The following is a 15313-nucleotide window of genomic DNA, read 5'->3' as shown; positions in this document are numbered from 1 at the left end:
GGGCTGCTAAGGTACTTTATAGATTAGCAGTTATGTGTTGACAAATGGGCTACTAAGATACTTTAAAGACTAGCAGTTATGTGTTGACAAATGGGCTGCTAAGGTACTTTATAGATTAGCAGTTATGTGTTGACAAATGGGCTGCTAAGGTACTTTAAAGACTAGCAGTTATGTGTTGACAAATGGGCTGCTAAGGTACTTTATAGATTAGCAGTTATGTGTTGACAAATGAGCAGCTAAGGTACTTTATAGATTAGCAGTTATGTGTTGACAAATGGGCTGCTAAGGTACTTTAAAGACTAGCAGTTATGTGTTGACAAATGGGCTGCTAAGGTACTTTATAGACTAGCAGTTATGTGTTGACAAATGGGCTGCTAAGGTACTTTATAGATTAGCAGTTATGTGTTGACAAAGGTGCAGCTAAGGTACTTTAAAGACTAGCAGTTATGTGTTGACAAATTGGCTGCTAAGGTATTTTAATGACTAGTGGTTATGTGTTGACAAATGGGCTGTTAAGGTACTTTAAAGACTAGCAGTTATGTGTTGACAAAGGTGCAGCTAAGCTACTTTACAGACTAGCAGTTATGTGTTGACAAATGGGCTGCTAAGGTACCTTAAAGACTAGCAGTTATGTGTTGACAAAAACTTAATATAGTATTTTAAAAACCACCTGCAGTCATTAGTCAAAGTTAGAAACTATATACCAACAATGTTTGTGTCATATGATAATTTAGAATAGTCAATAAGGGTTAAAGCATGCTAAGTAATGGGTAGAAAATTACAAGTAATGTACTGGATGTGGACAGTCTATCAATACCATTGATTGAACACACACCTCATACTGCTATCATGTGGAATAAATTAGAGTGATTCTTTATTTCACACAACATTATTTATGATTAGTGTTCATAGTATTTGTCTTGATGTTGAGATGTGTTTACTTTAAAAAAGAGATAAAAACTTTAAGACTTAATCCAATGTAAAATGCTTACATTTATGATGCATCCTTGGCAGAGCTGAAACTTAATGTTAACGTTTCCTTAATGTGAAAAAAGTATTTCCTATAAATACTTATCTTCCCTTTCTTGACTTATACTGCCCTCTATTGGTGCAAATTTTTGCTTACCACTAGCATTGATACTCCCACTTACCCTCACATATGTTAACACGAGGTATTTACATACTCACATACAAATGATTATGCAGTAACCCTCCACCAATAGGAGTGCAACACTACTCCTATCATAACTAGTGCCCTCTTTAATCTTGCAGCTGTTAACCACTTTGAGATTGGTTAGATCACACCAAACCACATCAGAAATGGGGAGGATAGGTGGGAATTGTGAATATCTATCAGAAATACATTTTCATTTTAGGAAAATGTTAACTTCTGATACAATTTCTTACCTCTTCTCAGAAAAAGCTAGAATCTCACACTGAACAGGTGGAGGGCCGGTGAGAAGATGATTCCCCTTTAGGAAGCACTCAAAGGAAAACCATGGGGTGTGAAAAAGACTAAAAAAAAACATACCTGTAGGAGACTGCACCACTTCCGAGCCAAGTATACTCTTTGGCCATTAATAATATGTTGCTAAAAGGGCAGAAACAAAGGAGGGACCCCAAGAAAAGTTACAGAAATAATTACTTCCCCAAGGTGTAGAGTGGCTAGGATGTGGAAAACCATAAAGGGGAGTTTGACCTCAATGAACTCCTGGCCGCATCTGGAATTGTACATCATTTCTGCAGTAGGAAGGAAGAGGGTCCACTACCTTTCACCTCAAGAATGAGTACTGGCAGAGAAGAAGAGCTTCCATACCAAAAAAATGCCTCTGCAGGCATGCACCTCCAACACAACCAACATCAGATCCACCAGGTTGACTGTAGGATGCCAGAGGGCCCAGGTGGGCATTCATCCCCAGTCCAAAACCTGGTGGAAATTTTATTATACAGTCCACAGAAGGAGGAGGAAGGAAACCAATCATACACCTGTGGGAATGAATGTATTTTCCAGCTACAACCAACACCAGGTCCACTAGGAACTGATATACAGCAGATGGTAGGAAGAGGGACAGCTATATGGGGTGCATCTCCAGTCCAAAAACCGGATGGCATTGGTAATTTATTGTCCAGTCTGCAGTAGGAGGAGGATAACCATCCAAACACATGGGAGGACTCATGGGGCTGGTCTGGCTCCAACCAACCCCTGATTCCCAGGAATCAACGTCCAGCAGACAGTAGGAAGGAGGGTGCTTCAGTCAGAGGGGCCAATTGCAATATAGGGTGGAGTGCTACATCCATTTGGAATTATACATTAGGTCTGTGGTAGAAAGGGCATCACACCATCTACACTGGCAGAATGCCACCACCCTACTCTCAACTGATTGGTATTGTGCACGCTCAGGAGGGCAGGCCTCCATGGTCTACCACTCCAGTGACTAGGATACTAATAAATGGCTAGGACTCCTTACTCCATTAGAAGAAGGAGGGAAATAATGCATTGGAGAGTCCAGAGGATCACGGAACCAGAGACAGTGCAGTGAGTGACCACGATACCTTATTTTTGAAAAGCGTAGCAATCACGTAGACAGAATGCAAAATCCAGCATCTGGAATTGTACAACAGGTACACAGTAGGAAGAGCATCAAATGCCGTGGATCCTCAGAAATGGTCAGCAATCCCTGTCTGCTTTACCCATGTTAGTCTATGAGTGTATGGTTCAGGACGAACTTATTTATGAAGCAAAAGACTACAAGGAATTTCTAAGAGCAGTCCTGCGGAACATTCCATCTCAACAGTGGCTGTAACATGACCTGATGATGTGTTATGACATTATATTTTGAAAGCACAGAGATCACATTGAAGGAATCAATCAACCAACACCTGGTGGCATCTAAAATTGTACATCAGGTCTGCAGAAGGAAGAGCCTCAACATTACAGCCATCCAGCATGGTATATGATCACAGGTCTTACAGTGCAGATTTAGGACTAAGTATATCTGGTCAGGTACCACTTGGCAAAGAGTGGGATCCAAAGAAAACGAATGGAGAACTTACCCTCACATAGAAACATAGAGGAGTACACAATGTGACTGGAGGAAGATGAAATCCTTCTGAACAAGAAGCAGTCAGTTAGTGAAGATAATAAGTACTAAAGGTAGAAGGGAGTGGTCAACATACTGGCACCAAAGAAGTTCTCCAACGAATGATGGAAATGAGCAGCAAGGGACAGGAAAAAGTGACAAATATAAAGGCAAATGTGTGGAAAATACAAAATCAATCTGGAGAAAATGAAAATAATCCTGGCAAATTTACTGGCAATTTCTACCATAATTGGAATTGGATAATGGATCCTGGGTCTTGGAAGGATACCAAGGAAAAAACAATAGAAGTAATCACCATGGAAGGAATTAGTGAACACCCCATCACACAGGAGAGCCACAACCAGGCAACAATAAACGATCCACAAGGAGATACAGGGCACCTAGAATATCATAAGCCAGCACAAGAAGTTGAAGGCAGTGGCTCAACACAGAAAGACCTGTGGCCTACACCAGAAATTACTAAACCAAGTGCCCACTTGCCTGAAAAAGCACGAGATGAGAGCAGTCAGAAAACACTACAAACGACTGTACCCATAGGGCTGGAAGGAAGTGAACCTGAGCCAAACAAGTGGCATGGAGCCCACAGGGAAGAAAATTTGAAAACACTCCAAAATAGACCACCTCCGAGCTCCCAGAAAATAACTCTAATCAGAAAGGCTAGTACCTGGAAATGAGACATTATGGACCCAGAAGAAGAAGAACACCCAAAAGGTGTTGACCCAATCCAGCCAACCAGGCTTAGTCAGTCAGGAAGGAAGGATGAAAAAAAAAACATCCATGGAATACCAAACGAGGCTCCACTGGACCAACAAACCCATGGAAGACAACACAAGAGGATATGACCAATAGGGATGAGGGCTATCCGAGAAGACCATGTCCCCAAATGAGAGAGAAACTCTTGCAAAATTGGAGAAGTAGAGGAGTAGAAGCTGAAAACCAGAACTGCCCTAGCCCTAAACCAAAAAAAGGAGAAGACTGGGCCCATTGAGCAGGAAATAAAACAACACTCCAAGAAGAATGAGGTATTGTGCGGGGGGTGAAGAAAAAACTTTCTACTTTCACAAACCAACCAACCTGAGCCTCTACTCCAAGAAGAAAGAGAAAGAAAGGCAGGCTCGACATGTGAGGAAACCAGACATCTATGCCATGGTGGAAATGATGGCCCATGGAAAGGAACAAGATAGGCAAAACTCTGACCATCCAAATTGGAAGGAGCTGAGGAGAGGTTCAATGGAGTCCAGGCTATGGACCCAAAGAAAAAAGTCTGAATGCAGGGGAGACTTTCATGAGGAGAAATGCATTTGAATCAACACCTTCATCATCCAAAAACCAAGAGGGAAAACCAAACAAAGGGACAATTATGACCTCATAGCAAAATGTAGAAAGACTAATAAATGGTTCAGAACTGACTAAGTGATGACAGAGCTCCAGTCCATGAACTTCAAGGGGACAACAATTAGATGGAGAACCCCAAATATAAGGATCTCCCTGTGTGAGGGCATCCAAGCAAAGTAAATTACAAACCACCCCCTAAAAACTCAGGCAGAAAACCCGAGAAGAAGGGATATTTGAAAAATTACGAGGCCAAGTACGATCACCTCAGAACCAAGAGATCTGTGAGAATTTCCTCAAAATTTGGGCAAAGTAGTTGGAAAAGTTGTTTTACCCTGTCAAGGAGTAAGAATATGTGTAGAGCAAAACCACACTGTGCCAGTTGTCACTTCTATTGTGTGGAATTGAACCCCTTAACTCTAGTGTTGGAAGTCTATGTATGTAACGTTGTCCCACTGAGGGGAAATGACCTGGACCCACCGGGCCTGAAGTTACCAAGACTGCCAGTTGCCCCCAATACAGCACCCCAAAGACCAATGGGGAACTGCAAACATTTGGAGAGCCAGAACCAACCATCAAGAGGAGGAACGGGGACAAGGGGGTATGGGAGAAAAGGAAGTCCAAGTGAAGTTAAGCAACAGGGAATACCTCCCTAAAAAAACAAAAAAAAACAACACATCTGGTACAAAACAAAAGTGTCATACTCAAAAACCAAAGTAAGGGGGTTCAATCCCTACAAAGTGACAAGCTACAACAAACTCTGTGAGCCTAAGGTGGAAAGTCAGAATGACATCATGCACAGTTTAAACTTAATGCTTTCCTTAATTATCTGATCTAATATGAGACATTATTTATCTAAAGTATTGGTATTTATATTATGTATAAAACACAATTACATAAACTCTCAGGTAAATGAAATTATTTTTAAAATGGGTATAAATACAAATATTTAGGAGCTATTAAAAGTTTACAATGTCACATAATTTCAGAAAAATAAGGCATTTATTTTTTTAAACCTAAGTTAATGTAGATATACACACCACCAGAAATGTTTGCTCACATCAGTTATCCTTTTCTATCAATACTAAAAACCTACCTCCAGTAATTCTCCTTTCACAATGCTTAATTCTTTGTCATTGTTTGCATTTCTTGTGTGCATTGCTACAATACATCTGTTACCATGTGCTCGTATATCTTCAAACCAAGGTTGCTGTTGTTGTTGAAATTGCTTGAGAATTCCAAGTTCAATGGAACCACCACTTATGTCAGATCTTGTATCTTGGAAGTCTTGCTCGGAAGGAGTATTGGCACCAGATCTATTCCAGTGAAATATCCTCAATATTTACTTTGCCAGAAAAAAATTACAGTAATTTAATTAATTTAAAAATCCAGATTCTTTTTATAACAGAATGTGATCACCAAAAATTAAATTTATTAATTGAAACGGAGTTGAGTTTTTATTTGAAAAGAGTCACTAAATGTTTTATAGATTGATCCTACACAACTCAATCATCAGAAGCAGAGCTAATGATTTTATCAACAAACACTGGAACAACGGGTTATTACGATTTTAACAACAAACACTAGAACAGTGGGTTGTTATGATTTTAACAACAAACACTAGAACAGTGAGTTATTATGATTTTAACAACAAACATTAGAACAGTGGGTTGTTATGATTTTAACAATAAACACTAGAACAGTGGGTTGTTATGATTTTAACAACAAACACTACAACACTGGGTTATTATGATTTTAACAATAAATACTAGAACAGTGGGTTGTTATGATTTTCAGAATACACACTGGAACAGTGGGTTGTTATGGTTTTAACAATAAACACTAGAACAGTGGGTTGTTATGATTTTAACATCAAACACTAGAACAGTGGGTTGTTATGATTTTAACAATAAACACTAGAACAGTGGGTTGTTATGATTTTCAGAATACACACTGGAACAGTGGGTTGTTATGGTTTTAACAATAAACCTGGAACAGTGGGTTGTTATGATTTTCAGAATACACACTGGAACAGTGGGTTGTTATGGTTTTAACAACAAACATTAGAACAGTGGGTTGTTATGATTTTAACAATAAACACTAGAACAGTGGGTTGTTATGATTTTAACAACAAACACTAGAACAGTGGGTTGTTATGATTTTCAGAATACACACTGGAACAGTGGGTTGTTATGATCTTAACAATAAACACTGGAACAGTGGGTTGTTATGATTTTAACAACAAACACTAGAACAGTGGGTTGTTATGATTTTAACAATAAACAGTGGAACATTAGGTTGTTATGATTTTAACAATAAACACTAGAACAGTGAGTTGTTATAATTTTAACAATAAGCAATGGAACATTAGGTTGTTATGATTTTAACAACAAACATTAGAACAGTGGGTTGTTATGATTTTAACAATAAACAGTGGAACATTAGGTTGTTATGATTTTAACAATAAACACTGGAACAGTGAGTTGTTATAATTTTAACAATAAACAATGGATTGTTTAATAAATGTTTTGTTATTAACTGTGTAATATTTAGAGGTACAATGACTTTATGAAAACAGTAGCAGAGGTCTAACTTGAATAAAATCTCATAAGTCTATATTTATTGTTGTAAACTATGCTATTCCTATCAATTATAATTAAGCATAGTATTATACATAGGTTAACAAATTATGATAAAGAATGTTCAATAAAAATTGCCTTATTACACGTAACTTTTCCTTAAAGAAGTAACAAAACAGTACGTCATCCCCACCTTTCCATGTATGGGACTCTCCTTGGTATATCTCCTTGAGGAGCATCATTATAACTTATTGGATGTTGTTCTGATATGTGGTCTCTATCATAGTAGTCATTCTCATTAAGGCTGTCCCTCTGAGGCTGAGAATTAGAAAATTTCTGGTATTCCTCATTCCGTAAATCAGCCTAGATGATAAGTAAAGCGAGCTAATCACTGCTTTCATTTTCAACTGAATTTCTTAAATTATTCATTTGACAAACAAAGAAACTGAATAATACTAATATAACAGAATTAAGGTATCCTAATTCAATCCAGTCACTTCCAGCAAGGTTCTGATAAAATGATGTGAGTATACAGGATAAAAAACTAGTGATTTTCAAAAAGTTTGGATAAAATGGTGTGAGCATCTCTCTATAAACATGATCCATTATGTGTGTGTGTGTTTACATCCATCTTTCAGAGTTGGCTAACTCGATTACCATAATGTTTAGTATGGTAACTGGAAACTGTTTGATTGTGTACACAGGGTATTTTGTTTTAGGAGTTTTGCTTTCAATAAAAGTGAAACAAAATTAAAATTATTATTTATTTGTATAAATAACAGATAGCTTCTTACTAATCTATTGGCTCTGTAACTAAAATATTTATATCAATTTTAAAAGCAATAAAACTATCAAAATAAGTGTTATCATTTTTATTATACTCTAATGTATCAAGAAAATGCAGTTCTGAATAATATTCCTCTCCAGCTGTATATTTAGTTTGCTATTAACTATTCAAAGTAAACATTTTCTAATACAGAAAATATATTTCAAATTGATACCTTCCTCCTTTCATACAAAACTATCTCAACCTTCATTTGCCCTCTAAGCATTGCTAAAATTTTCAATAGTGCACCAATATTTTATACCCCAGTATTTTTGCATCATTGCAGCAACATGTGCTGATCATGTGACTACTCTCCACCAACCATATTGCATTCTCTATATTAGCGCAGGTAGCTCCCTCTACCATTGTAGCACAATCCTCACTTTTGAGAATTGGAATAGCCAAATCAGAAACACTGGTAAATCTGTGGGGTGGAAGGGTGTGAGAGGAGGTAAGTACCAATCAGAAATACATTTTCAGTATTAGATAATGTTAACTTCCAAAATGGTAGTATCACTTCTCATACAAAGCTAGAATCCCACATGGGAGAGTGGAGGGGCCAGTGAAGATAAAAAAATAACAACAAGCAGAGAACAACCGCAAAGTAAAAAACAGGTGTGCTGCAAGTAAAATAGAAGCCACCTGTAGGATATAGCACAACTTCTGGAACAGGTATGCTCTTCACCCTCTAAAGAAGAAAGGAAGACACATATGGCAGAATCAAATATAATACGTGTCTAGGGCTAGAGGACCTTATATGAATAGGCCAAGTGTGGTCTGCCTGAGCAGAAAACATCCATGGGAAGCTCCTTGGTTTATATCAAGATAGCTAAATGAGGCCCACCTGGGCAAAAAACATCCAGGGCAAGCACTTTGGTAAACATTGTACATTGTATTATGTCAAGTGCAGTCCATCTGGGCAGAAAACATCCAGTGTAAGTGCCTAGCATAAGATAGTGAATAGCATAATTTATACTATAGAATATGAAGCATAATGATGATAGCCTTCTTCTCATTGGGTAAGTACATGTGGCTATGAGATTGTGTTATTGTACAAATACCACTTGTGAGGAAACCTCCATGGTTCACCACTCCAGCGACTGGGAACTGGAAGTGGCAAGGACCCCTATGCTCAACTAGAAGAAAGGGGGGGGGGGAATATACATTGGGAGGTCTGAAGGATCAACCCACCAAAGAGAGTGCAACGGATGACTGCATTTCATATTTTGAAAAGCAGAAAGATCTGGATTGTAAGAATCACGGATCAGTAGGGATGTGCATAAAGTCCATGAGTGACAGTCCTTAGTATACATATATATTGATAAAAAAATGTTATATATAGATACACCATTTGCAAATTGGCCGGTGGTCTTACAGAAACACCCCGTCTCCACAGTGAGCATTATAAAAGTATACAGATATGGTGCTAAGATATAAAATTTAGCATACCTGACCAAGCAACACCCGCCACCAGGTGGGATCTTGAAATATGATGTATGAACAATGAAATAAGATTTAAAAAATAAAATGACGACTTACCCCAGTCAAAGGCAAACAGACATGTGTAGAATCGCCACAGGAGGAAGACAATACCTGCCCGAGGAAGAAACAGCTATGTTGTGTAGTGAAAGAGTGACAATTGTATAGTAAGTTGTCCACATACCAGCCTGAATGATCTCCTCCAATAGACGGCAGTGTCTAACAGCTAAAGACTGAGTTAGATGACGAATTTGGTGTGAAGAAACAATATGTAGACAGCGTCCTGCCAGGAACATGTCAAAATATGCCAGTTGTAAGGGTTAATGAACCCAATCTGTGAGAGTAATAGATGAAAGATCAGGGGAAGCAGATGAATGCCATGGAACAATTAGACAGGCTTGACAAAAGGAGATGGTATGAGCCAAACAACATAGCAGGGAATGAACTGGACATAGAAGCTGATCCAAAAACGAATGGGAATACAAGTAAGAAAGGAAGGTAAGAAAATAGGAGTAAAGGCAAAACAATCTATCCAGGCAGCCAAAGTCCAGGGAAGGAATGCCTGATCCAGATAACGAATAATAAATGAGAAATGGTACAGGATGGCATATATAAAACCTGATCAAACAACCAGATGAAAAGCTGGGACAGGCAAGGAAAGAAGTGACATGAGGGGTGAGTCTCTGAGCTGAGGCATGGGACTGGACAATAGTTACACAGAAAGATGGAATATCGTGATGTCTGGATGAAAGACATCAGATCTCGGTTGACGGAGGAGGGAACAGGACAGAGAAAAAGGCCAGGTCTGTTGTTCGACGAAGGGCCAGAGCAGAGAGAGAGAAGTATGTTGGTGCCAGCCAATCTGGAGCAACCAACAGAACACAACAAGGAGTAGTCTGGATAAGGAAAAAGACCTAAAAGATGAGTTAGATTGGAGAGTAGGCATATAAGTGAAGACCCCTCCAATCTTGACTGAAAGCATCTATCTTCACAGCTGAGAAGTGAGGAACTGGAGACCAAAAAGGAAGAAAGTGTGGCATACCAGTGAATGGAAAACACAGACATATATGCAGTCTCTGTTGTGAATGCACCCATAGAAAAACATGAGGATGAAGAGACCATACTCAGGAGAACCTGGTTGGGATGTGATAAGAGATCGGCCACAAGATTCATAACTCGGGGAAGATGACACACCAGAAGAGTCATGTCAAGGTCATAGGCCTAGTACACAAAATCCAGAGTCTGAACGGACAGAAATTGGAACATGGTTCCCCCTTGCTTAGTGGTAAAGTTGATGATACTGGAATTGTCAGAATGAACCATAACCACCCTCCCCTGCAGGAAAGGATACACAGCCCAATGAACTGCCAAAGGTTCCAGGATCTGGATATGGAGATAAGCCTCCTTGACCTACCACCAACCCCCAAAACTCTGGGGAATCTAGGAAAATGGAATGGTCCAAAGGACGGTGAGGGAAGTCTCACTGGTTAAGAAGTATCAAATGAAGGGAATGAGCACTTCCAAGGAAGGCCAGATCCTAAAAGAGAATGAGAACCTCATGGACATAGAGAGAAGGAGAATGAATGGCAAATGTAACTGCTCTCTTGATATCCTGGAGCCGAAGTGGAGAAGGCTGGGCTCGACCAACTGTGAGGGGGTAGTAAAGGACTTCTCCAACCAGTAAAGAAACCACACCTGAGAAGCTTCTCGAAGAAGGAACCAGGTGTGAGTGATGAACAAGGCACAAAAATTGGCAAGCAAAAGCCTGTCAGCCATGAAATGTGAGTCTGAAGACCCAGGGAGTGAAGATGACGTGCAAAAGAGCATACCTCTCCACAAAACACTTACAGAGCTAAAGAAAGACAGTCTGGGAGTGCTCAGAACAGAAAGGCAAAACCCACATAGAGGAACCGAAGAAAAAGGACATGACACTGGGGCAGAAAAACCTACCAAAGCAAGAGGAAGGACTCCATGGTAAAGCAAGGAATCTCCAGATAAGTATATAGCCTGGACAAGTCAATAAAGGGACTCTCAACTCCCATGTATAGGGAGACAAAGAAAGACAGGAGTAAACTCCTGGTTGAGTGGGTCCACCTGCATGATAGCTCCTTTGTGTAGTAGGACTCAAACAGATTAGGTAAAACAACTGGACAAGGTATAATCCCGAGGAGGAGTGAAGGAGATCTGAGACGTGAGTAGAGGGGGAGAAAAATGGAAGTCAGAAACCCTCAGAGTGAACCCATAGAAATAACGGAACTGTCACAAAGTGTAGTCAAAAAGACCCATAAACTAAAGAATTTAAAGAAAGTATTCAGAACTAACATACTAACAAAACATTGAAATGCGTAGTCTACAAAGTGCATAACAAACCCACAAAACTTAGAAAATCGACCTAAACATGATATAATAAGTAACATCTAAAGTACAAAACCACTAAAGGGACTGATAAGATAAATAACCCTTAAATATAGAACTTATAAGTCGACTCAAAGAGGCTATAAGACAAAGGACACGAAAATAAAACCTACCTTAAAAACATGAGAATAAAAAGGCACCCAGTTAACAAAACCAAAGTTTGAATAAAACCAACCCCAATTAGATGTGATTAGTAGTAAAGTAAAAAAGAACTTCAACTAAATAACATTAACAGTGAAAAAATGTAAAATTTTAAACAAAATGAATGCAATAAACAAACTCTAAACACAAGTATTCAACTAAAGTATCCTAGATGGTAAAATAAGTATAAAATTCAAACTTACCCAACATTTAGCGGAGAAGACATGATTGTTTGTTTGTTTTGTTTTAATTTCGCGCAAAGCTACAAGAGGGCTATCTGCACTAGCCGTCCCTAATTTAGCAGTGTAAGACTAGAGGGAAGGTAGCTAGCCATCACTACACACCACCAACTCTTGGCATATTCTGTAACCAATGAATAGTGGGATTGAATGTGACTTTATAATGCCCCCATGGCTGAAAGGGCTAGCATGTTTGGTGGGATGGGGATTCGAACCCGCGACCCTCAGATTGCGAGTCGAGTGCCCTAACCACCTGGCCATCCCGGGCCTATAAGACATGAATTACGTGAATTATCAAGTGCAGAAATTAGATCCATCCACCCAAGCTCACATAAACTCGTTGAACATTAGTACATCTATGGGGAGGAAGAAATACACCCTGAAAAACTTACCACAGATCTCCTGGGAAAAAGAACAATACTTATCTAGAAAGGAAACAAATTGCCAGCCTCACGTAATACACGAACTCCCCGTGAACTAAAGTCTGTGCCTCCTCGGCAGACTGTCGATCCTGAGATTGAAGATTAGTGTTATAACCATTGTCTTTTTATGGTGGGAAAATTGTCAACCACCATATTTAACTCAAATTCATATGAACAAAGTAGAATTTGGGAAACAGCAACATTTCAAAAACAAACAAGTAGAAACAATGGAAATCAAACACAAGAAGTTGAAACTTGAACTTAAAACTAATATTCATTGGTGATCAAGCACAATCAAAATTGTGCAGTCACATGGAGAATGAGTTAAGACACACGTCTATATACTAGAATGCCAATCGAGAATGTGAGGGTTGTGCTACAATGTTAGAGGGAGCTACTTGAGCTAGTGTACAGGGTGTAGTATGGTTGGTGGAGAGTAGTCATATGAGCAGCACATGTTGCTGCAATGATGCAAAATATATAGGGGTATAAAAGGTAGTACCATTTCGGGATACCACTTATCAACCACAACGTGCTTTGGACGTATATAAGATCTAAAAAGAACTCAGTGTCTCACGCTTGGTATACAATATAATGTGTAATAACAACTGTTACTAACTTGAAACATATAAGACAGTTCTACTCTACAAAAAAAACATGCAGGACAGTTTTACTTTATAACAATCATGTAGGACAGTTCTACTTTATAAAAAACAGTAAACCCTGATGAGTTACTCAACCAAAACCTATGTTAATGCATTGGTTTCATGATAACTAATTTTGAAGTATTTTACATTTCTTAATTAGAGAAGTGAACTTTATAAACTACAAACCTCTTCTTGGGCTCTTCGGAGATTATCTCGTCTAAATCGTTGAGCTGCTGATGCTGCTGCTGCTGCAGTCAACCCAGCTCTTTCCCGATCTTTGGAGAAAGGATAATCGGGTGCCCAACCATTCGAGAAAACAGGATGGTATATACCTTGTGTTTCTCTCCATTTATCCCTTTGTGACAATACATAGTTTACAATAGCAATTTATAGACAATAGAAAATTTGTACTCTTCTGCCCTTAGTAACAGAAGAAATTTTACACTTAAAATACATTGACCAACATTTGCATACATACTGTAACAGATGGATCTTTGTAATGTTATACAACGACTAACAGTTACATAGGCATTATAACACAGGAAACTTTGTAACAAACTTACAATGACTAACAGTTAAATAGGTACAATAACAGATGGAACTTTGTAACAATATGCAATGACCAACAGTTATATAAGTACCATAACAGACTGAGGTTTGTACTGATATACACACTGACTAATAGATGGAACTTTGTAACAATATACAATGACTAACAGTTATATAAGTACTGTAACAGATGGAACTTTGTAACAATATACAATGACTAACAGTAATATAAGTACCATAACAGACTGAGGTTTGTACTGATATACACACTGACTAATAGAAGGAACTTTGTAACAATATACAATGACTACCAGTTAAATAGGTACCATAACAGATGGAACTTTGTAACAATATACAATGACCAATAGTTATATAAGTACCATAACAGACTGAGGTTTGTACTGATATACACTGACTAATAGATGGAACTTTGTAACAATATACAATGACTAACAGTTAAATAGGTACCATAATAGATGGAACTTTGTAACAATATACAATGACCAATAGTCATATAAGTACCATAACAGACTGAGGTTTGTACTGATATACACTGACTAATACATGGAACTTTGTAACAATATACAATGACTAACAGTTAAATAGGTACCATAACAGATGGAACTTTGTAATGTTATACAATGACTAACACTTAAACAGGTACCATAACAGATGGAACTTTGTAACAATATGCAATGACCAATAGTTATATAAGTACCATAACAGATTGAAGTTTGTACTGATATACACTGACTAATAGATGGAACTTTGTAACAATATACAATGACCAACAGTTAAATAAGTACCATAACAGATAGGAACTTTGTAACAATATACAATGACTAACAGTTATATAATTACCATAACAGACTGAGGTTTGTACTGATATACACTGACTAATAGATGGAACTTTGTGAGATTATACAATAACTAACAGTTAAATAGGTACCATAACAGATGGAACTTTGTAATGTTATACAATGACTAACAGTTATATAAGTACCATAACAGATGGAACTTTGTAACAATATACAATGACTAACAGTTAACTAGGTACCATAACAGATGGAACTTTGTGACAATATACAATAACTAACAGTTATATAAGTACCATAACAGATTGAGGTTTGTACTGATATACACTGACTAATAGATGGAACTTTGTAACAATATACAATGACTAACAGTTAACTAGGTACCATAACAGATGGAACTTTGTAACAATATACAATGACTAACAGTTAACTAGGTACCATAACAGATGGAACTTTGTAACAATATACAATGACTAATAGTTAAATAGGTACCATAACAGATGGAACTTTGTAACAATATACAATAACTAACAGTTAAATAGGCACCATAACAGATGGAACTTTGTAACAATATACAATGACTAATAGTTAAATAGGTACCATAACAGATGGAACTTTGTAACAATATACAATAACTAACAGTTAAATAGGTACCATAACAGATGGAACTTTGTAACAATATACAATGACTAATAGTTAAATAGGTACCATAACAGATGGAACTTTGTAACAATATACAATGACTAATAGTTAAATAGGTACCATAAC

At 37.9% G+C, this 15313-nt stretch overlaps 1 protein-coding gene across 1 annotated transcript in view; it reads right to left on the bottom strand.

Annotated features, from left to right (window-relative positions):
• Positions 1–15313, bottom strand: part of LOC111083209 (epidermal growth factor receptor kinase substrate 8-like) — a gene marked incomplete at both ends in the record, with an annotated part of 25822 nt that overhangs the window by 8525 nt on the left and 1984 nt on the right. Inside the window, 3 exons of the mRNA XM_022379550.1 lie at positions 5530–5749; positions 7206–7375; positions 13368–13536. Of these exons, the coding sequence (XP_022235258.1) occupies positions 5530–5749; positions 7206–7375; positions 13368–13536 (559 nt within the window). The remainder of the gene's footprint in view (positions 1–5529; positions 5750–7205; positions 7376–13367; positions 13537–15313) is intronic.

This window comes from Limulus polyphemus, unplaced genomic scaffold, assembly GCF_000517525.1.
Source record: "Limulus polyphemus unplaced genomic scaffold, Limulus_polyphemus-2.1.2 Scaffold8595, whole genome shotgun sequence".
Classification (NCBI taxonomy): domain Eukaryota; kingdom Metazoa; phylum Arthropoda; class Merostomata; order Xiphosura; family Limulidae; genus Limulus; species Limulus polyphemus.
The sequence above is the reverse complement of the archived record's forward strand: the minus strand, read 5'-3'. Positions and strand labels throughout refer to the sequence as shown.